Consider the following 27,088-nt stretch of genomic DNA (forward strand, 5'->3'; position numbering starts at 1 on the left):
TCCTTATCGCGCAACGTATAACTTCATAATGATCAACTGAATACAATGAGTTTTATATGAGCAACATAATCTAACCTATCGCAGAGTTACTTTTTGTTGATTTCGAAAGTGAAAATCCGCCATTATAATATCTTATTACTGACATCACAAAAAAAAATCACCAGCCTTTGCCCAACGTATAAGCAAGGTATAATAAAAGCCTGAACTAAACTAACTTGTCACAGATTCGTATATGCAAGGCATAGCGTGAGTGTACACTGGCGTTAAACTTTTGTAATATCACCAAAGTTATGTTGGTATGACTGAGGAGAGAACTATAAATACTGAAGTATATAAGCGAAATACGAGGAAGAAACTCAGCACTAGTTTAGTCACAGTGAACAATCGAGTTCGAACAAGTTAGTAACATACGAATTCGTTACGAAAACACTAAGGACGACGCTTAATTTGAATTTAATTCAACATATAAATTTAACGAGATTGATATTTGTCAATAAATAGACAAATTAACATGACGCAGCATATTAGTCTTGAAGAAAAAAAAAAAATCTACAAGAATCATCTTTCCACTACGTACTACGTATATGTCGTTAATGCACTTACCTTAGACGTCTGTGGTATGTTCAGCTGGTTTCAGGTCTTCTTTCCGCATCCCAGAATACACTCACAGTATCGTTGAAAGACGAGAAATGTTTTGATTCTGTGTTTATGACCGTAAAGACATTGAACTTTACACAGATCTTCATTTTCGTTTAATTTTAGATTTGAGAGAGTTCTATTAACATTGTCTCTGTATTCTGCACTTCCGGAGTTTTTAAATTCAATATGGTGGTGAATGAACCCTTCATCTCGGAAAATATTTTTCTTTCCCAACGAACGTTTCCACAGTTTGATAATGAATACACAACTATTTTCCTCTTTATAAGGAATTAATTCTTTGCCAACACTAAAAGCTACAAAACTTTTTTCACTGTTTAAAAGCACGAACAGTAGATTCCAGTTTATTTCTATGCTATTAGCTACGTTTCACAAACATTACCACATTTCTATGCTATTAGCTACGTTTCACAAACATTACCACAATCACGTTATAAAATACTGCTGCAGTGTATTTTACTTCCGTTTTCTTACGTGTTTCTGCATGTTACAAGTGTGGCGCCATCTGTTATTATTGAGATATACTGACAAATATTAAAGTGCTGGACAGGTCTCTCAAAAGGAATTGTCGAACATATGAGAATTTATTTGGTTGCGAAGTCATAAAAAAAAAACCTCGAGCTTTCCTTACACAATCCATGCCTTCCCGAAAGCGTGGGAAACTAAATGAGCCTTGTTTTCCTTTTCCCTTCTTTAATTTATTATAAACTATGCAATTGCATCCCATTCACGCAGTGTACTTCCGTTTTCTTGCGTTGTTCCTGCATATTGCATGTAGTGGCGCCATCTGTTATTATTGATATGTACTGACAAGTATAAAAGTGAGATGGAAATTAATTCTACGATATGGGGGAAGGTTTTGGGGACACGTTTCTCATGTTTGTTTATTAATATTTTCTGGCAAAAGCCTAAACATCGTCATATAACCTTTTAATTTAAATACAAAAATAATTGACATTAACACTCTTGATTCATCATTAATGTTTTTAAGTCTCCAATTTCTCAAAATTGTCCTCAGGTGGTACCTAAAGAGATGTTTTATAATGTTCTATGTCCGGATAATTAAATATGAGATCGTTGATGTGGCTATCTGGATAGGATGCTCGCTTTCCAAACAAGTGGTCCATGTTTCGATTCCAGGCGTAGGCAATGAAAGAGATTTATCTTCCATCCATTGGACGGGGTATCTGTCACGTACTGTCTTGTTTTGTCCCAGCGGTGACCCTGCGTCGTGCTAACCACACAACATGGGAGGTCGACAATGTGTGACTGTCAAGTCTTTGTCCTTAGCAATACTGCATTGGAATGTAAGTAGGTAGAAATTAGTCGCCAAATGTGAATAACAAAAAAAATGTATTTAAAAAATATAAAGTGGATATAAAAATATGTGAATATTTACGGTCATAAATACTATTAAGAAGGTGGAGATGAATAATCATAGACAGGTGTGTCTATCTTATCTTAAATGTGCATCAAAAGAAATGTATTTATTAGCATCTCTAAACCTGGAACTTTTAATTCCTCCACGTTCGTGTAATTTACGGATGAATAAACATAAACTTATGAAATATTGAATATAAATGTACAATAAGTCATAATTTGGCAATCTCTTCAAGCATTTAACATCACATTTCTTTAAATTCTTTTCTTCCACTACATTGACAACAAATGTATTATGACGTTACATTTCGGTCCATTTCTCTTTCTCAAATTCACTCAAAATTTTCACAAATTTCAAGAAGCAACGTTGTTTGTTAATAGAGCATTGATTTAGCGATGTAATGTTTCATCATATGACATCTGCAAGACTTAAATACTTTTACAGGACTCTTGAGCATGCTAAAAATATGAAACACCAGCTAAATTTAATAATATACGTTGTACCTAAGGGCGTATCCCCTAGCTTAGGAACGTGATATACTAACCAAACTTGAGGGAAGAGAGAGGTTAGGATTTAAGGTTTGACACTCTTGAAGAAAAACGCTAATATAAACTCTCTAGTGATAAAATCACACTGCTCGAGCATTGTTTACAAGTTTCCTCCACACTAATCAGTTGCAACGCGTTCCTACGTTAAACACATTCCCATAGACTATGTATTTCACAAAGCTCCATTGTATCTATGTGTTATTGGACAGAAAGCGAGGGAACGTCTATCTTGGTGTGAATTCCTACCTCCTGTGAGAAACTATTGGTCGATGCATTCACAAAGGCTGAGACCCAATACATATTCGTATATATTATAAATCAAATTTCTCATCGATTCTGACAATTACCACAGATCAGCTGAAGCAAAGCACACAGAGAATTGAGTCTTCTATGTGTAGTTACACAAGCTCTATATTTAGAGGTTTATCTGATATTTTCACATAGTAAAAATCACTTTGTACGGTACATATTACTTACTTACTTACTTACAAATAGCTTTTAAGGAACCCGCAGGTTCATTGCCGTCCTCACATAAGCTCGCCATTGATCCCTATCCTGCGCAAGATCAATCCAGTTTCTATTATCATATCCCACCTCCCTCGAATCCATTTTAATATTATCCTCCCATCTACGTCTCGGCCTCCCCAAAGGTCTTTTTCCCTCCGGTCTCCCAACTAACACTCTATATGCATTTCTGATTCGCCCATACGTGCTTCACGCCCTGCCCATCTCAAACGTTTGTATTTAATGTTCCTAATTATGTCACGTGAAGAATACAATACGTGCAGTTCTGCGTTGTATAACTTTCTCCATTCTCCTGTAACTTCATCCCTCTTAGCCCCAAATATTTTCCTAAGCATCTTATTCTCAACACTCTTAATCTCTGTTCCTCTCTCCTCTAAGTGAGAGTCCAAGTTTGACAACCATACAGAACAACCGGTAATATAACTTTTTATACATTCTAACTTTCAGATTTTTTGACAGGAGACTAGATGACAAAAGCTTCTCCACCGAATAATAACAGGCATTTCCCATATTTATTCTGTGTTTAATTTCCTCCCGAGTATCATTTATATTTGTTACTGTTGCTCCAAGATATTTTAAATTCTCCACCTCTTCAAAAGATAAATTTCCAATTTTTATATTTCCATTTCGTACAATATTCTGGTCACGATACATAATCATATACTTTGTCTTTTCGGGATTTACTTCCAAACCTATCGCTTTACTTGATTCAAGTAAAATTTCCGTGTTTTCCCTAATCGTTTGTGGATTTTCTCCTAACGTATACATGTCATCCACATACAAGAAGCTTATGTACCCTGTTCAATTCCAAACCCTGTCTGTTATCCTGAACTTTCCTAATGGTATATTGTAGAGCGAAGTTAAAAAGTAAAGGCGATAGTGCATCTCCTTGCTTTAGCCTGTAGTGAATTGGAAAAGCATCACATAGAAACTGGCCTATATGGACTCTGCTCTAAGTTGTAGTCTATATGGGACCATCCTCGGTACAAAATTTTACCATATTCATCTAAGTAAGTACTGTACGTCCATATTGATCGTATCAGATATGAATAAATTAATAACAAATAATTAAAACTGTTGTTTATTAACAATATCAATTTAAGTAATGCTATATTTAAGAAGCGTTTATTGCTCTTTTCAAAATGGGAATATTTCTGCTTTAATGTTCTATGTTTTCTTAATACTACAGTTTATATATTTAGTCCCATAAGGTATCATGAATATTACGGTTAATTCAAATTTCAGAATACAGGGGTAATATAAATTGATGTTAATTAAATTATTTCTAACTCTACTGTTAATTTTATTGGGATAGACCTATGATGTTACTCATTCATTTATGAAAACAACTGCGAATTATCAGCAACAGGACAAAAGCAACTATAAGACAACGGCAATAGCAAAATACTGCAATGATAAATGACTCCAAATGGTTGAAATTGAACGGATTCCTACGCCGTTCCCACACTTTATTAGTAGGATAGATGAGAGAAATATCCTGCTGAAGCTAACATTCATTAAAAGCTTTATTCTATTATTAAAAATACATTACTGGTAACAACCAATATATCATTGATGATCGAGCAAAATGTCTTATGTCAAAAAATCAAAACAATTTTTTTCCCCTTTAGACATGCATTATTTTGGTGCTTACATATCATTGCAAAACATCACCAGATATATTTTTATGATAATATTTTAAGTTTCAAAGTAATTGATCTGAAACCAACAAAATTATTAAGTTTTTTTCCCCCCTTTCCTGAAAAATTGCTAATTTTAACATACGACATTTTGCACGAACACGAACGATATGCCAATTGTTATTTCCAAGAAGTGTCCAAATTTCAATATGAATATTAATAACATTGGGTTATAGGTAAACCATTGTTCGTTTTTGATATAAATTTAAATTAAAAACAAATAATTAAAAACCATTGTTTTATTAACAATATTAATTCAATAATTGATACATTTAAAAAAGAACAATCATTATTACTATTGGCCGGAAGAATATTGTAAACCTGATTTTAGATATCAGTTTACAGTACATTAAAATGTAAACCGATTTGCGTTGTGTCTTTATATCTGACTTTTACACCTTGCAAAAAATTTAAAACTGGATACATGATACTGCATTGAGCACGTCCTGGTAATTTGTATTATGTTTACAATTTAAGCCACAAAAATTGACATTTTTATCCATATATTCTACCGACAATAATATCATTTAATTTTAACCAATATAAATAATTATCGTTAAAATTATTGGATTCACTGAAAAAAGGAATCTGAGTAATTTTAATAATCATAATATATTTTACTAAAACCTTATATAAAACTGGATCTATAAATTGTAAACTGAACATAAACAAATATGTTAACAAATCAATAATTTTACGACAAAACTAGTCAATGAATTCTAAATTTCACTAAAATATGCTAAATTATTCAGAATAAACGTAATATAAAGTGTGGCTTTTAAATGTAGTTATATATTTTATCAATATTCCTTGTTACTAGAATTTCTTCAATATAAAATGAGTTTAAACGTTATTATGCAAGATTGGCAGTGCCAGATTATCCAGGACCAATATTAACAGAACTTAATCATTTTCATAATCTTCATGAGCAATTAACATTTTTTAATTACCATTACATTCACTTTTCTTTATGCAATATGCACCTTTTCCACTGCACTGTAAATTCTCATGGTCATATAAAATGACATTATCCTTGCTTACTTTGAATCTTACGAGAGTGTCATTTTACATTGTGAGAAATTTACAATTTCTCTTGAGGACAAACCAATCCCCACCCCAGAAAAAGTCGTAGATATCAATTATTAAACAAAATATACACAAATATATACACACAATCTGTACATATTTTCAATATATAAGTAATTTTCTGTGTATTCTATATTTCATATATATATGCACATAAGCTGATATTATTTATATAACCTATTATAATAATGCATTTATAAAATATTTTATTATATCATTATATTCTATCGTCATCTTGATTAAATTTTGGGTCAACACACAGAGCTAAGAGTAACATGTGGCAACATGAATGAAATAGAAAAGCCATGTTACGGGTCTACGATTCAGCTACTGCGTATTACAAATAGCTAACGTGGCTGTCTCTTACTTTTTGGCCCTTTTCCGGAATGTATGAGCAAAAAACAAAAAAGTTAAGAATAAAATTTATAATAATATTAAAAACATATCAACAAAAATTTTGTTTTTCATCGACAACAAAGCTTTGGTTTCTAATAGCATTTCTACATTACAGAAACCAAAAATCCACCAGAATTGCTTGCAATACCAAGATGATCAGAATAATTACCAGTATAGCTACATTTGAAGTAAAATATCATGTAAAAGATGTCACAAAACTTACAAAATATAAATAATTGAAGGGTTCAGAACCACAGTGGGCCAAGCGCCATTTACTAAAACCGTACAAAACAAGGGTTAAAAAGAAGTTATTACCATAATTCAATGGAAACATATAGCAAGTAATATAAAGTATACACATTAAAACTAAATGATATATCAATCTTCATTAAACTATGGTATTCACTTAACTTTAACCCTTGTTTTCTCCGTTTTTATTAGATGGCGCTTGGCCCACTATGGCTCTGAACCCTTCAATTAAACTTGATGTTGTATAAAATTAAATTGGAGCTATATAATGACGTTAAGCAATGAAACTGGACATAAAGTGTTTATTACAAACAAAACAAAATAAAAACAATGATATACTAAATTTTAAACAAAGGACCAATTATAATGCAACATTTAGGCAAGCATCATGTGCTCCGAAAAATTGCACTTCTCAATAGAAATGCAGCTGCCTTTTGGTTAGAAAGAAGTTCTGCATGTTTATGTCTTTTGTTCTAAGTCAATGTAATATTCTGCAAATAAATTCTGGATTAAAACGAAACCAATATTCATAATCATGCTTAATTATAATCGAAATATTAAGTTAAATTAAACAATATATAAGTTTTTTCAACAATATTAACATATTCTGTCAAACAGAATTGTACTCCATGCATACCATATCACTCCACAGCAATTGGAACTTGGGAAATAGATATCATAATATTATGATATTTTATACCTTGAAAATTATATAAATAAAATAAGACTTCAAAAAGAACTGCAGCAGTCACAAAGGAAACTGATATCTATAAAAAGTAAAGAACTTTTTATTACCTTTGAGTCCATAGCTAATACATGTCACTAATGCATATTAACAGTATATATAAACTACGTGGACGGTGATTCAATTTTATTGTAGGCTAATTCTATCATTTTAAACAATATATGAATATAAAATTAAATACGTCATAACTGTAATAAAATTATATTAATTTTACTATCGGTACCTAACATAAGATATATAACTCAACTTCCAATTGCTGTGAAATTACTTAATTTCTTACAGAAAGAACACCAATCTGAATAAACAGCCACCACCAAACACTGAGATGAACCACCAACCGTAGAGTACACGAAATGATTTTAGAACTTATATTTATTAGAATTTTCCACATAAAAATTTATTTTATTTGAATAAATATTTATACAATTTAGGCCTCAATACAATTATTTCATTTTACGTAGAAACCGAAAATCTAACTAATTACAACATTAACAAACGATTAACATTTAACAACATATTGTTTTTAATATAAAAACTTATAACAGTAAATATAAAAAAATCTATTACAATATTGTTCCTACAACAACTTTCATTATTCACCTATGAGTTTCAATTAGGCCAATGTATCAGTCTCATAAATGATAGGTCTTTAACATATAAATTTCTAATTCGAAATGTTCCATTAATCTAAAATAAACAATAATGGATGTGTTATAATTGCACAGTAATTCATTTAACACTAAAATAGTGCACACCCAAAATATTGGGTCAGATCAATAAATTAAATTAATTTTAAAATTAAAAAGATATTAATCACTGTGTGCAAAAGCCCCAACGTATAGATGATATGAATAAATTTTCATAATTTTATTTTTAAATATTTAATAGAAAGCGCTATTCAAACAATCGATTAATATGCACTTAATAGTAATAAACATAATTAAATAAATTAAGCTTTTTGTGACTATAGTGCATGTACTGAGAGTTAATTTATGTGAAAACTTTCCGTAAATGAACTAAATAATACTAATAATGATATGTAGGTTTAAATAAAATATAGAGCTTTTCAGAATATGTAGTGTAAGAAAATTTGAAATTTAAAATCATGCAACATTGTAAGATATATTCTGAATTTTATAAACAAATTACATCAGTTTCTTAAATGTTTAAAATTATGGCCTATAAAAATGAAAAATATTAGACAGTTTTTGAAACTAGGTTCATTCATTCACTCACAGTGTCCTGCAGGTCTTTCATTGCAAACCTAGCATTATTCAGTCTTTCCTATTTTCCGCCATCCTCTTAGTCTCTGCATACGATCTATATATTAAAGTTGTCTAGTAGCCTATCTGATATTTTTTTTTCTGTCCCAAGCATTTCTTCCGAGGTTAATAGTTCTAAAGTAATAATTTTGTTTTATCTTCTTCAGTTATATCTTGAACAATAAACTCTAACGGACTTACTAATAAAAACCCTATATACAAACGTTTAAATGTCTTATACTTATACAGTGAGTAGCTCGTTTATAAGTCGTGTGTAAATTCCTTACTAATATCACTACATACGTCGTGTATAACAGTATAACTGTTACACAGCTACGTCATAGTTTCGTGATTACTTCATTACGAAAGGTAATAGAATATCTGAGGTTCTCGATTGCATCCGGTAGAATGCTCTAATGCCGTGTTAAGTATCCATAGTACAACTGGCTCTAATCGATTACCACGCTATATTTTGGTCAAAGAGTACAAGCTGCAGCAATATTACTCTAATTATTCTGTGCTCTTTGGTTTGTTCTTCTGTGGTTACAAGGTAACCATCATCATAAAATGATAGTAGATACGAACAGGTGTCAGAGGTGCGGTCATTTTTTCTCTATAATTATACAAAGCTTAAACGAGGGGTTTCGTGTATATAATTACTGCAAAGCAATTCCCACTGTATCGTTACAGACTGTTTATACATCCATCGCTTATGCATGGTTTGTTAGTAACGTTTCTGTCTCAACTCTGCATAAGTCTCGTATAAAAACTATACAAGGTTTATTAGTAAGACCGTAAATGTATGCAACTTGATATATTTTTTATGTTACGTTACTATTTCTGCGTAATAAATTTTCAAGTGCTTGAGTGTTAAAATGTAAATATATACAAATATACGGTAATGAAAAACTTCTGCAATATTACTTTTAAAATTGCTATGGTTTCGTCAAATTTCTTTCATGTCAGTATTCGAAGTCATTCCACATATTTATTCATACTTCTTATTACTGTTTCAATTCTTTCACAATCTAATGAAATCAGTATAACTTAACGAAAGTATTTTTATGTTTCTAAAATCATTTCGCGTAGTAGGAGTTGAGCACAGACTAAAAGCTTCCATCACCAAGCAGAATATTATTATGAAATGAGAGGAGCAGAACGGTCGTTTGTTTTCGTCTTTCTCAGCTTCACCGTGGCGAACACGTTAGCTCTGAAACATTACCAATACATGCAAGATTTGTTAAAATACGTTTGATCTCAAGTATTCATTAATTAATATCGTTTATTCAGCATACGTAAGTCTAATAACATAGGTGTTTAAGTAATATTCTTAGTTTGATCGACACTATTTTGTAACAAAAATTCTGAAATATGAAACAATTAATGGAAATGTCACAAAGATGAATTTCTTTATATCGTATGTATATTAACGTTATGTCAATGTGAATCATAGATCTATACATAAAAACTGAAAATAAAAATTCTCGCTGCGCAATAAGTGAAGATGATTTATAGAATAATACAGTGACACTGTTTTACTACGCCGCGGTGTTTTCATTTGCCGCGTTGCCCGCGCAGTTAGTGTATTTCCCGCCTGCTTCCACTAACGAACGCCGCGCCATACAGTGGCAGTTGCGAGTTAGATTATCATCTGCACTCGTACGTGGAGGTTGAATTAATCGAGCTGTGTTGCGCGTGTGTGTGTTCGGCGTTGTTGCAATTAGATTTTCATTGTTGCAACGTGTGTATATGCTTACTACGTACATAAAATACAGAACATCTTGTGCGAGAACACGACACAACTTCCGTAACAAATTTCCAAATAGACCCGTGCCTAATGCCACTACAATGAGAAGGTTAGCCAAAAAATTCAAACAGACAGGTTCAGTAAATGATCGTAAATTACAAAGGAGGAGACATGTTCTTACAGAAGAAAAATTAGACGAGATAGGACAGAGACAAGAGCACACCCAGCAAAAATCTCTTAAATGTTTGGAGCAGAAAACAGAAATAAGTTACGAGTCCGCTCGTCAAGCAACAAAATTACTTAAATTAAAGCCATATAGAATTCCAGTATTTCAAAAGTTAAATGAACAAGATTCCAATAAGAGGTTGCATTTTTGTAATTGGATTTTTGAGGAAGTAAATTCTGAGGATATTGTTCCGACAATTTCATAAGAAGGTGTCAATAGTGTGTAGTAGTTGGTGGGGGACATTTTCAACACTTACTTTGAGTTGGGTAAGTACAAATGCCTATATCAAATATTTCAGTGCCGGCAGACCGGGTAGCCGCTTGGCAGCAGATGAGCTCCTAATGGCGGGTGACGGGAAAATGAAAACCGCACGGCTAAACAAAACAGTGTCACTATAGAAGTTAAACAATAATACTGCGAGAAATGTGTGTTGGAGTGAAATGTTTTCATCCGTAATGCTGTATTATATACTCCAATATATGTTACTGTTAGACAATAGCTTTGTAATTCTTATTATTGATGTTACGTTCAGTATTAACTCATATTATTATGTGTAATACACCTTGAAAATAATGAAATAATGTCATTCAATATCAGATTTACTTATATCAAAACGGTAACTCTTCACTTACGATCTTCGAGAGATATAAATTATGGTAATCAATTCAGGTAACAACATTATTAAGTGAAATAATGTTTCCTCTATTGAACATTCAAGTTGTTTGTTACAATAAATTTATAAAACATGTATGTTAAGATTATAATTTTAGAATAGGTAGAAGAAAGTTGTTATGCAATCTATTCCTTTTCAGACAACACGCAATGTTATTACTGTTAATTCAGAAGTAACCTACCTTAGTTTCAATTAGATATTAAATTAATTATTTTCCACTGACAACAATAATAATATAACTTTCTACAATCGAAATATCAAGTGTATATGTATTTATTATTTTCATTTGAAATATATTACAGAAGTGACGTTTGTATTTATAGGTGAAAAATGTATATGAAATATAATTTCAGAATCACAGAAGTGTGTGTACACATTTCACTAAACAACCCATTCTACATGTTAGTTCACTATAAGAGCGGCATGCTGAAGGGTATTACCGGCAGCATTCGCCAACATATTTCTTTGGTTCTTGGTGAAATGTGTTGGAAGCCACAAGTGCTGTATGAAGAAGTCACTTGTCACCCTGACCTGCAGGCGATTCAGGTCACGTGCAGTGAACAACACTACACTGGCTAAAAGGATCAAGCAACTAGAAATGAAGAAGCACCTCAACCCAGCAAAAGATCTTACCGTTTAAAATCCAAATACAGTAAACTACGAATATTTCACTTTACGTATTCTCAACATGTCATACTGAAGAATATTCGAAGGTACATACACACAGATGTTTATTTCTATTAAACATAGCCTATATACAGAGACATTATTATAACGCGTGGCGAGAAAAGAACGGGCTACTGATGTCCCGCTTCCTGCGCAGTCTGCGATGAGCGGGCTGTTAGAGGTGCGGCGTAAATCCCCAGTCGCCATACGGCATTCGCTGTAGTCACAAGTCGTGTTACAAAAGTCATGATTCTTCAAGTGTACACGTTAGTGTATAAAGTTTAGTGATTATTGTGTATTTAGATAATGCATACTAAAAACTTCTCATCGCGTGAACGCGTGTACATATATCATAGGCGGAGAGAGAACCGTTTCCTTGCGGGTGGGGGGGGGGAAGCAAAACCGTAGAATCCCAATATAATGATGAGAGAGTAATGGAACGGAGAAAAATTCTCTCCGGCACCGGGATTTGAACCCGGGTTTTCAGCTCTACGTACTGATGCTTTATCTACTAAGCATGGAAATATCACATGTACTTCGGTACATTAAAAATAATATATACAATATAATGAGATTATTAGGGACATCACTTATCTCCTCCCCCGTTAAGCTTGACCTTGGTACAGTATATCTGAATATGATCATTTAATAAAGGTATTGTAAAATAAAGTAAAACTCTAACAAAATATACAGATAATTTTACTTTTTTTCCCTTTTGTACGGAGGAAGGACCCGAAGGCTTGCACTGCAGCCTGAGGCTTATTGTGCTTACCACTCCTATTCTGTGAATAATTGGGTACAAGTACAGCACGCCGCACCATTAACTTAACCCGAGCTATTGTATGGATGATGATATGTTAATGTTAGTGTTACGTTTTATTTAACGACGCTCGCAACTGAAGATGTTATATCAGCATCGCCGGATGTGCCGGAATTTTGTCCCGCAGTAGTTCTTTTACATGCCAGTAAATCTACTGACATAAGCCTGTCGCATTTAAGCACACTTAAATGCTATCGACCTGGCCCGGGATCGAACCCGCAACCTTGGGCATAGAAGGTCAGCGCTATACCAACTCGCCAACCAGGTCGACTTGATGATATGTGAATTAATGATGGCGAAATGAGTCCGAGGCCCAAACTGAAAATTACCCAGCAATTCTGCTTCAACTGGTTGAGGAAAAACCTCGGAAAACCCCCAACCAAGTAACTTGTCCCAATCAGGATTTGAACCTGGGCCCGCTCGTTTCATGGCCAGACGTACTAACCATCACTCCACAGCGGTGGCCCAATTTTACATTTACTATATCTGTTTATTAAAAAAGCAAGATATCATGTCAAATGTAAATTCTAACTATTTTACTTAATCTCGTCTTTAAGTTTACACAATATACCGGGATCACTTTTCTTTTTTCTGCATTGTTGTGCAATATGTTACTCATATTTCTCCATGTGACTCCTTGAACACCTGCAGAGTTCTGACACATGAATACAGGTTGTTACAAAAAAAAAAACATTACAGTGCTTCCATTCCTTAAATGAGGTATAGAAAATTTTAAACATTCAGAAATTTAAAATAAATATTATAGTATAACTGCTCCTATGAATGTACAATACGTACATAAAAGGCAGAAGGTCTTGTTCGAAAACAAGACGTAAATTTCGAATAAAGTTTCCAAACAGACCTGTTCCTTCTGCCGAAACAATTAACACACTATATACGAGAAGAAATCGAGATTATCAATGATGTGAAACTTCAGTGTTTTGTTCATTCGTTTATCAGATGATGTCAGTTGTGTGTGGCAGCAAATGGGGGCCATTTTCGGCAACGACTGTGAACAAATTATTGAACATTTATTGTTAGTGCTGTTATGACGTATTGTAGAAGTACCGGAGAAATGGTTACGAGCTCGCCAGAAAAGGCTGGTTCACAATTAAGCGGGAACGGGAACGACAACGAGAATGCAAATAATGTTAAAATAAATGTATTCAAATGTCAGCATTCACAATTAACTATTGTGAATGCTCACATTTAAATACATTTATTTTAAAAATTATTTCCGTTCTCGTCCTCGTTGTCGTTTCCGTTCCCGGTTTATTGTGAACCATCCCAAACCACGCTAGCAGTGGGCCACGAGTCTCCCGCCGTTTTCTCGCCTCACGTCATAATAATGTCTCTGTACAATGTTATATTTCATTACAGTAAATAAGCCAATAAACAGAGAAGAATTTTATAATTTCAATTGTAATTAGTCTTTATGGAACTAGGGCCAATGGCACAGCCACAAGAACACGATAAATTGTCTCGTTATTGTTTATCAATATATGTAATTACTAGTTATATTTGCCATCACCTAATATTGTAAATGTCTTGAATTATTACCTTAATATTTAGTATCTATTAGTAGTAATGAATACACGATCCTGCAGAAAGTGTATACATACAGCATGTGAGCACATTATTATAAAATTAATATCATTTTATACGTCTTACCATGTAATAATACATAAAAATATAATTCTATATACTGTCAAATACATAACAAACTTAAAATTTGAAATAACATTTACAAATAATGGAATGAGTCAGCCAAAAAAAGCACAGATCAACTGGAAGAAAAAAATTCTATGTACTTATTACAAATACAAAATAAGAATTTATGTATGAAAATAATAATAATCAATAAAAAGTTAACAAAATGTACTGTATTTTCTTTATTACAATGTCGCCTCTTCTAAGCCTACTGTCTAACGGACGAGTCAATTCCCCATAAGTCATACCATGGTCCATACATATTTCCTGTCGTCTGCGACACTTGATCAAATCTGGATCCACGTTCAGGTTTCTTCATGCGATACTGCAAAGATTTCCCATAGTACAAAAGACCGTCTTGGGGTTTGGCCTCGTCTTCTTTATTTCTTCTTTTCTGTGATCTCAACAATCTGGTACGGGGTAACAATGTTGCGTTATCTAATGATACCATGCTAGCCTCCCTCAAAATCCGTTGTTTTCTGCTGAGCGACATCTTAGCTTTCATGTGATCATCTACCACTATACAAGATTCGCTATCTCCATTCTCAAGATCAGAATTTTCTTCCTCTCCGTCGACATCATCTTCTTCATCCTCATCCTCCTCTTCAGAGGAACAGTATCGCTGTTGGTTTGATCTCGGTATCAGTAATCCATCATCATCATTTACATCAATGTTACGTCTCGGAGCTGGCTTCTTCGGAGTGGGTGGAGGACTCTTCTTTCTGTTATTGTATTCTGTTTGGGACGCTCCATTCTGGAGCTGTTTCACACTCTTTCTCTCCATTGGTTTTGGCGGAGTGTCAATATGTCCGTTAAAGACGTGATCGTCCTTCATCGGTACCAATTTAGTCCTCATAAGTGGAGTAGGCGATTTGTTGCTTGAAGGTGAGTTGCTTTCCAGTTGGTCAGAAGTGTTAGTGGCTGTTGACTTCTTCTTTATTGTTGTTGGTGTCGATGAAGCCTGCTCTTCCTGTTGTACCGCAACATGGACATCGACAAGCGATCTGTGTTGCCATAGTGACATTCCTTCAAGAATCCCATCGTCATCTCTGGTGAATCTCTTAAATTTCCAGAGAGACTTGCTTCTTTTGACCATAGCGCCACTACCAGATCCGTTACTGATGTAGCTCTTCTTCTCTGCCGTTGCTAATATTTCCATAGATTTCATCTGTGCATTGGAAGGACGCTGTGCATCTGTTGGAAGCGTCATGGCTGCTTTGTTTTGGTTCTGGTTTTTCTCGTTATAACGCCCTAAGGTTGCAAGATGCCCCACGCTGGAGGCTTGACGCAAGGCAAGTGGTCTTTGTGAGTTTGACGAGTTAACTTGTTTATTGTTTGGCAAGCTGTGGACTTGCTGGATGCTTGCGTGTTGGCTACTCACGTGTTGACTGTTTACATCGTCCCAAAGGTCAAGAGCTGATTTATATAGTAGCCAACCCCTGACGGACGACAAAAGCTGCTTCTTGCGTTTCTGCACGATATTTGTAGGCGTAGGAGAACCTCCGTCTTCAACTGTTCCATTAGATGTCATCGGTTTACGGTTCACAGGCTTTCTGTTTTGAGTCAAGGGAAGAAAATTAATAATAAAAATCATTGTTCAATATTCTAAGGTCAACAGAAAATAAATCATAACAAAAATAAAATAAAGTATAGAATAATGCAGAGTTATTCAAAATAAAGAACACTTCTGAAATTATTAAAACATTGTTAAACGTAAGGTTAAATATGAATAAAGACATACTTTTTACTCATAAAATACGCTTCGAAAATGGCAATTTGTGAACGCAGTGGGGAAAAGATGGACAACACTGGCTAGAGACCGTGAATGATCGAAATACATGGGAATGATGAAATCATATACCTTACACAGTACTATAGAAAAGAAAACTGTGTAACACGAGAAATATTATAGTGAACAGTGTATAGAAAATTATATCAAAGACCATAATGTTAGTAACAGTATTATCTAAATCAGCAAATTCATAACCAATGTTAATAGAGTAAAACACTACACATCATTTCTTATGGACTAGCTCGCCATGGGAGACTAACGGAGCCACTCTACCATGATTAGGAGGTTATTATCCAATGGGGATCTACTAGGTATCTCACATCTCATTAATAGAGCCAGGAAGTTTATACACTTGCATATATTTTTCCGTTGGCTGTAATTATTTGCTATTTATCTTCATAATCATCAATATTTAAGCTTATCAAATCAAATTTTATGTTGCATATATTTGCATATTTTGACTTTTTTTATAAATGCATAATATGTAATATATTTGTATTATTGTGGTACATTTTCGCGTTTAAGCTTATTAAAACTGATTTTACGTTGCATAAAATGCATTGTTTGGATTTTTTAAAATAAAAACATCATATTATAGTTTCGAAAACTGGTATTGAGTGAAACTATTATAATTATTTCTACCATAAAAGTATTGAAAATTTCGCGGCACACTTAGAAAATCTCACGGCACAGTAGTGTGCCGCTCTCAACAAAAAGTGTAAGTTTAATCTCATCTAGTTTGACCTATAATGTTGTTTTATTTATTGATTTTTTATTATCATTATTATTATTATTAATTAGTGATATCAAGAAATAAGAATTTTATTAGTGCATATTTACTGGCACATTTCAAGGTTTTTAAGGGGGTAGGTACAGCTTAACGCACTAAAAAATTGACCATATCCAAAATTTCTTTTCTTCGTCCACATGAATTATACAAAACTGCAAATTAATAGACTGAAAAACTACCATTTTTAATATATGAGACTATTTCCTAAATTTTAGCGTGCAATTAAATCAATTATTTAATTATCAAAATGGCGGCTACTCGTTATGTCGGAATCGACCGTTTCCCTCTTAACTCATCCAATTTTTAAAGTTTTCATGTTCTGTTTGTTTCATTTCGAAGCTGAAGGATAGCTCTAAAAATTATCTACCATCAGTTTTGTAACTAAAAGGGATAATATTTCTAATTTATATTTTAAATTATGTAACAGATTTTCAGATTTAACAGCCCATAAAATATTTTTTTCTAGACAAAATATTTAACTAAGGGGCATGATTATGGTCCATCTTGTAGAATAAATATGTGGTTAAAATGCACAAAAAATCATACAATTCTGTTAAGTAGTTTGTGAATAAAGAGAAAAACGGTTTTGGAAAATGCAGTTTCAGGAAAACGAGCATGCCGTTTTCCACTGACAGCTGCATGAGCATAGAACAAAGTCTTTCATTTAAATTCATAACTTTGAAACTAATGCAGATATTAGAACAAACTTTGCACCAAAATGAACTTAAATATTTAGTACGTATTTTAAAAAATATTTTGAAGAAATGATTTTGTTAAGGTGTTAAGCTGTACCCTCCCCCTTAAAGTAATACTTGCTTGCATATTTAGTAGCTTTTAGGGTATGAACTTCCAGGCCCTATCCATTAAACTAAAAACGGCATTCTGAGACGATCATATCATGATGGTAAGGCTATAATAGAGAAATGATTGCATCACAGTTATTATTCCTCGTAAACAAAAATGTAGAAAACTGGTACGATCTACTCGAAATCAATATCTTACCAATTCTTGATTTATAATATCTCTTAGGATGATGAAAATTGATGACCATACAGCTGTGGTAAATCAATGGTGTAACATGGCATAATAAAGTGAAATAATTATTATAGGGTGATACTGAAGTAATAATTTAAAAATTGCAGGGAAAGTAAAATATTCAGAAAAAGCATGGGCTCTTTCCCTAAATCCAACAACTACAAATCTCTATCGATCGTCCGTCTATTACCTGGTGCTGTCGTCGTCGGAGTAGTCGACCTCGGGGGCTGGCGGCGGATCGTTGCTGAAGCCGCTGTCGTTGCTACTGTGCAGGCTGGCGTTGCCGATCCCGCTGCCGATGGCTCCGGGCGGCCTCTTCACGTTGCCGAGCATGGGGAGGGGTGGCATCGGAGGCGGGTGGATCAGGCGTCTCTCCGTCACTCCACGAGCAACAGGAAGCGTTGACGATGCCGGTACTTTTGGTGTGGGGACGGGTGCGGGAAGAGTTGGAGGGGGACCAACATTACTAGCAGAAATGGTAGTCCCACGACGTATCTGAAGGCAGACCATTCCAACATAAGTGACGCTTCAACAACTGAAAACAGCTCTCAAATATGAGCTCATGTTAAAGGAAAGCGTTGCATGTGACTTATGAAATGTATTCACGTTATATAACTCTATACACAGCTATTAAAATTATGTAAATGTTATTAACTTTTGGAGTAATATATAGAGTGTAGATAATGTGTTTATCCAGAGACATTATCGTGTGTCGCATGCATTGGATGTAAACACTCCGGTGCCTTGTTCTAAAGACTACCTAACCTCTAGGCCAGACCTGCAGAACTGTAGCTCCTCAGAGCGACTACCTTCGCACCCCTTCTCCCCCACCCACCTTGGTCATAGCGTTCTAGTTGCGCTCGGCTATATTGACAATTATTCTCGCGGTGGCAGGTACACAATAAGCTATCAAGAATTACAAATGAACAGATAATAAAATCCTTAGGAACATACCTTTGGAAAGTACGAGGAAAACGAATAGGTTAAAAAAACATGTAAAATAAATTTTAAAATGTATGTGTGCATATAATGTAAGAATGTCTACTTATGTACTGTATACTGTATATAATTTGTATGTTGGTAAGTGAGTGATAGCTACATGACCGGAGATCAATGCTGTCATTTAACATTGTAACGCACTGCAGTCAAATAAATAAATAAATAAATAAATGAACAAACAAATAAACAAACAAATAAATAAATAAATAAATAAATAAATAAGCAAATAAATAAGTAACGTACGGTACTGTAATTTGAAGAGAGCTGGAACATGGAAAAACATAAACCCGTGAAGAAACACTACTTCCAAAGGAAATGGAAATATAATTATTTTGTTGTTGAAAAAGACGAAAGAATTGCTTATTTATTGTGTCCCATCCAATTTATTTCTACTCGTGATTTCAATATTAAGAATTATGGAATAGATGAACTTTCGGGTAAGTTCATAATATAAGAACTGTATGCTGAATATTTATTTATATACTGTTAAATTAAGGACATCACTCGTTGTGTTCATTTCCTATTGAAATGAATTTTTACATTTACATTAATTTTCAAGATTCATTACTTAAATGTTGCAAATGTATGTTTTCGTAGGTGATGGTAGAAAGAAACGTTTGGAAAATCTAAAGCAGATTAGGCGCAAAGAAATCTCAAAGAATCTGCAGACAGAAAATCTAGCATAATCGTAAACCCTGAAATGACAACGCATCATAAATACAATGACTTTATTGCAATCCTTTTTTAAAATTAAAGTGCCGCCACTGATGGACCTTCCACACACAAAGAATGTCAAGAACTCTATGCGGAAGTCGATCATTCCCAATAGAATTGGAGTGAGGCTGATGTCATATTTCCCCTATTTACGGGTTCTGCAGGCCTGCTCTAGGCGCTCTGACTTTCTTGTCTCGCTAAAGTCAGTGATCGACAAATATCGATTGTAGCACTTAAAAAGCGAACTAAAATATCTACGTAATTAATCCAAGTTTCATATAAACAGAGTTTTAATGAATCAGTTATTCCCCGACCATTCTATTTGTGAAAGGGCAGTTAGGCTACTTGTTCTAATACATAGCGCGTCGCTGTTACGTCATTTGTGCAGTATGATCGCTCTCTTATTCTAGTCACAGATTATGACTTTCTTTTTCCCATAGACCCTAAAGCATTGCGTTGCATGTTTTTCTCTTGCAACTTGTATTTTTATTAAGCATATTTGTTCGTACCTTTAGGGCTGTAATGTTTACTACAAATCAGAAACAGCCACTGTATTTACAAAATATGGCTACTTAGAGACTTTCAATATTACAGATTTATGAAACAATCGCTGCTCTATTACGTAATACAAGATTTTAATGGTCTCCGCTAGGAGTAATTTTTACAGCATTGTTGCTTTTACTTATCGAATGCCCTAGTAGTTTCACAAGTTTAAATATATTCAATTATATGAAAATAAATATCATATTGATAGGACTTTTATGTAGGATAAAGACTGATAATATTGTGATAGTTCTTTTTGAGAATTTATTACAATTCTACTGAGCGAGAGGAAGATCAGTGTTTTGCGTCAACGTATTAAGGGAATGTTCGTGGATACGTTTCTGCACAAAACCGGTCCTTCTCTCGAACAATAAAATTGTAATAAATTCTCAAAAGAACTATCACAATATTACTCGTATCACAATTTACCAACCTTTACCCTATATATTAAAGGAAATAGGAATATTTTAGTATTTTCTGCCTCTTAAGATAAAATAGTTTACTAACTGAACGGAGCTAACAAGTGCCCCATAACAAATAAAAGGAAACAATAATATTTATTTTGATAACTTTTATAAGAATAAGATTCTCTGGACAGTTTTGCAAAATTTATCAGAAAAAAGTTAACTCGAAACCTGAACCTTCTAAATAATGAAGAAACCTAACGAAAAATTAGATGCATGCATGTAATAGAAAAGCTTTTCATTAGTTCGGGGCTGTAACCATCTTATAAATCTTACTCATGCTTTATCATAAAAGCTATCAGTCTATAGATGTTTTATTTGTTGTAAATTGAGGCGAAATTGTGTGGTTTTTATTATTATGCAAAATTTTTCTCTATTACTTACGAGGATCCTTCATTCTCTTGAAAGTCTTCCTAAAACTCGGTCCAATTGTGCGGAATCTCTGGCAAGAAAATTGGGTATATTCTGACTACTACGTGATGTGAATACTAACTAAGGAAAGCAAGAGAAAGGACACAGCTACAACGAAGCTAGGAAGAGAGCTATGGGGCGATCAGTCATATACTGTACGTGTAACTTCTGGGTAGACCAATACAATGCTTTTGTTGTTTCTAAGATAATGACAATTATTTATGCATAGGTAAGCAAAAGATAGTGTACCTTAAAAAATTATCAGAAGCGCAAAAATGATCATTTAGATCTGCGGTGACCAAAGCGGGTGTAGTGATTACATCGCGTAATCACAGACATTCAAACAGGTACGAGAAGTTTCCTGTACATTGCTGTATATTTCATTCACGTACTGAAGGCAAGCAGTAAGAGGTGGTTTCGTAAAGAATGAGAAGGAGAACTTTTTTGTTGTTCTGTCAAACAAAATGTAATATGTTTACTTTGCTCAACGGTTCAATTAAGAGTACCGTATATAGAAACATTCATTGCCACGCTGAATAATATACTATTATTATTATTATTATTATCATTATCATCATTATTATTACTGACCGCTAAGCATGTGTTTCTATAATTCTTCTGTACGTGCATTAATATTGATATTTTTAGATCTTCTCCCTTAGAAGGATAAAATTATTAGGTTTTATCTCAATTTTATTCTTCTTAATCTTTATTAGTTATTCATTTAATAATAATATTGTAAAAAAACTGATGCAATATTATGTGCCAACGAACTGTTAAGCGCCAGGAACTGACATGTCTTAAATCATAGCCGGGAAGAGAAAGGTGAGATAAATAAATGTAAGGAAGTCAGCTATCTAATGGGGTTTGAAATATCTCGTGCTAAAGCCTTTTAATAGAACAGAATTACTAAAAAAGTAATGATTGAAATAGCTTAAATAACTTGTCCATAAGAAGAATTTCTCCACCAAGTATCTAGAGAAGAATTTAGAAAATTTCTGATTATATTCAAGAGGAAGGTTAAAAAAGAAGCAAGAAAATCGTATATTATTCACTGGCTCTTGATGACAGCAGTGACATTACTGATACAGCAAAGCCTGAGATTTTTATCCGCGGGATTGATCAAGATATTAGTACAGGAATCATCACTGGTTGTACTTTTCATGCCAAGTACCTTTCCTCCGTCTCCTTACTTCATAGACTGTCGCATGTAATCACTACAGCTTGAGTTTTGGTCACCGCTGATTTAGAGAGATGATAAACACATGAATCACGATCTGATCGACTGTGATCATAATCCATGATGATGATGACGATGATGATTGTGATTATGATAATGATGTTTCTGATGATAATATTAACGATAAACAATTCATTTTAATGTATTAATTTTATATAATGGTACTAGAATATCGACGTAAAACTGAATACAAGCACATGTTTCATCGACTATTTTGCATCTCTTTAGTGTTAGTAGAGATAGTCTGAAGAAACAAGAGATTTGTAATTCATGTCAGAGACGCCTGATTGAGAGATATAAACATTGTGTTTGTTACTAAAATGAAATAAATTCAGACGAAATATCTCGCAAGAACAAAATTCGAGATGCCTATTGCACTGGGAAATTTTACAAGATTAGGCTCAACTCACACGGCCGACAACTTTGCGATTATTTTGCAGTTATGTGTCGAGCTGTGGGTGGTCTGGAATTAGTATTGAATTATACGGAAACAGATGAAGCTAACTCACATGGACCATAAACAGAAGTCATTGTCGACGTTGTGGTCGTGAGACGTCGGTATTAGAGTCCTGCATAACCGGTTACGGAAGATAGAAAAGACAGATTGCTACTGAACACCTGGTGCTATAGACAGTATGCGAAGCTCTTGCGTCTCGCGGAGTAGTCAAATGTTCGGTTTAACGAATGTCCGAGTCTCTCTCGGTTGGAGGCTCTGGATCATGAAACACAGATAATATTGGGCAATCCAGGAGTTCCAAGAATCGTTGCAAGGACGCGATTATCATTGTGTACTTTTCAAATGATATTTCCTCCTCTCTTCTCATTGACTGAAGTACGCAATATGAAACTACAATCATTAGACTTGAGAGTGCTTTTATTTTTGTTAATAACTTGTTATCTCCCTAAAACTTTTTATTAGAGAAATAATAATAGGCCTACATCCACTTACAATAATATTAAAAGACATAGGCAATATTAACAACTACTCTTTCAGAGGTAGCCTATTTGAGTTTAAAGTATGAACTTTACAATATTAAGTGTGTACTTATTTGCTCTTCTATTTTGTAAGTAATTGTAATTTATTTTATTCTTGTACTTGTTTACACGTCAGATTTCATTTATGCATTACGCTCATTTCCTTTGTTGTTACCGGTGTCCATTAGTTGATTCATACATTAGTTATAAAGATAAATGTACCAAAGTGTCCATTCAATTATAACCCTATTTCCAACTAACTTATTTACAAATGGCTTTTAAGGAATCCGCGGGTTCACTGCTGCCCTCACATAAACTCGCCATCGGTCCCTATCCTGTGCAAGATTAATCCAGTCTCTATCATCATATCCCACTTCCCTGAAATCCATTTTAATATTATCCTCCCATATACGTCTCGGAGCCACCGGCGTGGCTCAGTCGGTTAAGGCGCATGCCTGTCTGTCTGAAGTTGCGTTCGGGCGCGGTTTCGATCCCCGCTTGGGCTGATTACCTGGTTGGGTTTTTTCCGAGATTTTCTCCAACCGTAATGTGAATGCAAGGTAATCTATGGCGAATCCTCGGCCTCAACTCGCCAAATATCATCTTGCGATCACCAATCTCATCGATGCTAAATAACCTAGTAGTTGATACAGCGTCAAGTAACCAACTAAAATAAAATATACGTCTCGGCCTTTTTCCCTCCGGCCTCCCAACTAACACTCTCCCAACAATTCAACAAAAATTCCTTATTAATAACTCTAATAAGAGGTATATTAATTTAAATTTCATCTAATTCATGATTAGGGGCATGATTTTGATTAGAAATTAATTTATTATCATTTATTCCTCTAATATCAACTAATAAAAATGTATACACAACGGAAGCCTCAGTAAAGTACTACAGCATTATTATTATTATCATTACCAGTTCTTGCTGTAGCAATTACTATATTATTAACTAACCGAAATCTAAATACATCTTTTTTTGATCATTTGTGGATTTCCCCATTCGTGTTACATGCCCTGTCCATCTCAAACGTCTGGATTTAATGTTCCTAATTATGTCAGATGAAGAATACAATGCGTTCATCTGCATTGTATAACTATCTCCATTCTCCTGTTACTTCAACCCTCTTAGCCCCAAATATGTTCCTAAGAATTTCAAGCTAACACTTTTTTTAATTAGTAAAAGTAAATTGCCTTCAATTACTCCATTTGTATAGTTGCAAAATGTCATCAGAGTTTCTGTATAGTAAAATGGTCTTGATATTCTGTCCTCTATATCTGTGGTTCTATCTAGCCAGGAGCAACCGTTTCAAGATCAGATATTCGAACGAATGTGCGACCTCGCCAGTTGATCTGCAAACGGTCGAATATAAATCGGTTGTAGGCGCTGTTCTGCAACACTCTGGTCGGCATCACCCACAGCACAACTGCAGAATTGTCGCTGTCGGTGGTCGAGCACAACTCACAAGTGCGACACACAGACAACACGCCAACCACTCGCAAAGTTGTCGGCCGTGTGAGTTGAGCCTTACAATGGTGACAGAATGAAGTCATTAGCAGCAATATATGAATTATATAACTCGCATTATCCATATATGGACCAACTTTAACCTGCGAACAATTTTTCGATAACTCCATATGATGAAAGATTCTGTGTTTAAATTGCAGTATTAAAGAGATAAAAATAGCGAAACGCTAAATATGAATCGTTATCATATTCCTCGGAAGAACAGTCCTTTGTAAATACCGTTATACCTGTTTGATTAAGTCCATGCTCTAGTTGGCAAAGATTTTTTTTTAATTTGCAGTTCTCTCGTCAAAGGGACTGGATTAAAAAGGCTTCACAATTAAAATTTGAACCGTCTTTATATTAAACGAAAGGCTTGTGAATAAATGAGCAGAGTATGTGAAGGGGGAAAAGCTATTTTAAAAGTAAATAAAACTAAAGGCCAAATGAAGCATCATTGAGATTAAATGAAATACTGAGATATTACTGCCTCCATGGAAATTTCGAGATTATGGAATGAACCCTGCAACAGAGTCGAGATGATTCTATGTACTGAAGACATGAAATATATACAAAAACTATTTCTATATTAATCTACAATTATTCCTATGGCCATGAATATTAAATTAAAATTACTTGTTTATAGCAGTACACGTATTAAAAAAACAAATGTAAGTCGCCATACAACAGAACAACTTCATTAATTAATTAAATAGCGTATGAAACAAAAACATAAAAACAATAAAATTAAGAATTAATAATGAGAACAGGCATTCTTTAAAATCTAAGAAATAAATAAATTCTGAAACTTCACATGGTGATCCTAGTGGGATTCGAATATTTATTATGCAACATTACTCCTACTCCTCCAGTCAAATTAAATGACACAATATTCCCTTTTGCTTCCAGTGTTAAAAACCTTGGAATTTACTTCGATACGTATTTAAAAGTAACTCATATTATCAAAACAGTGCTTTCCATACTACATTCCTTAAACAGAAATCCAAAACTTCTTTTACTATCGCTCAAAAAAATACTAGTGGAAACAGTAGTAATACCCCACTTCGATTATTGTGATTTTCTACTGACTAACCTCAATGTCAACCTGTCGCAAAGATTACAACGTGTTCATAATTCTTGTGTTCGCTTCGTCTGCGACGTCCGTCGCGTTGACCACATTACCCCATCCTTCCAAACTCTAAACTGGCTACGGCTTAATGAACGTAGAAATTTTCATTTCCTTGTTCTCCTTTTCCAAGTCCTTCACACCTCTACACCTACCTACCTTGTCTCCCGCTTCAGTTACCTATATTCTTATCACAATCTCTTCACGCGCACGCAAAATAGTCGCAAGTCGCATACTAGCCATACAAACACACAAGACATCATCGTATTCATTATCATACACAATCTCGCTATGGCGCTTATTGATTACCCTACCCAGTGACATCAGAGATTGTCGGAATTTAACAGTATTAAAAAACCAAACTCAATAATCATTTTCTTACTGCATGGAGTGCAATGCAGTAAACTGAGTATTCTAACTTGCTGCAAATGTTTCGAAATTGTTACTGTTTTGTTCCGCTTTATATTTGCACAGTTAGCTACTTACTTCTAGATCTTTAATCATTTTTCTTAATCGCTAATATATTAGGCAGACAGTATACCTATTGTATTAGTTCCTTTTGTGCCCATTGTGATCTCATCTTCCTACTAGTATACATAATTATATATTTTTTATTTCTGTCAATCTTTTTTGCATTTGTGCTTTTTATATTTGGATCTGTAATTTTATTTATATTTATTAATTGCTTTTTCGCTCTGCATTTGTTTCTTGTATATGTCTGTTTGTATTCTGGTGGTATAGTACAGAAGGTCTCATGGCCTTAACTCCGCCAGAACAAACAAACAAACAAACAAACAAACAAACAAACAAACAAACAAACAAACAAACAAACAAACAAACAAACAAACAAACAAACAAACAAACAAACAAACAAACAAACAAACAAACAAACAAACAAACAAACAAACAAACAAACAAACAAACAAACAAACAAACAAACAAACAAACAAACAAACAAACAAACAAACAAACAAACAAACAAACAAACAAACAAACAAACAAACAAACAAACAAACAAACAAACAAACAAACAAACAAACAAACAAACAAACAAACAAACAAACAAACAAACAAACAAACAAACAAACAAACAAA

At 33.9% G+C, this 27,088-nt stretch overlaps 1 protein-coding gene across 2 annotated transcripts in view; it reads right to left on the minus strand.

Moving 5' to 3' along the window:
- Window positions 1-5,035: 5,035 nt before the first annotated feature.
- IRSp53 (Insulin receptor substrate 53 kDa) overlaps window positions 5,036-27,088 on the minus strand; it is a 1,482,105-nt gene continuing 1,460,052 nt past the window's right edge. The window contains exons 14-15 of one of the 2 annotated variants that reach the window (XM_069839560.1): window positions 18,199-18,503; window positions 5,036-9,759 (exon numbers count right to left, since the gene is read on the minus strand). In XM_069839560.1, coding sequence (XP_069695661.1) covers window positions 9,687-9,759; window positions 18,199-18,503 — 378 coding nt within the window. In that variant the 3' untranslated portion in view covers window positions 5,036-9,686. Of the gene's footprint in view, window positions 15,945-18,198; window positions 18,504-27,088 lie in introns of both variants that reach the window. The other variant, XM_069839559.1, reaches the window with a different exon arrangement.

This window comes from Periplaneta americana, chromosome 11, assembly GCF_040183065.1.
Source record: "Periplaneta americana isolate PAMFEO1 chromosome 11, P.americana_PAMFEO1_priV1, whole genome shotgun sequence".
NCBI classification, from domain to species: domain Eukaryota; kingdom Metazoa; phylum Arthropoda; class Insecta; order Blattodea; family Blattidae; genus Periplaneta; species Periplaneta americana.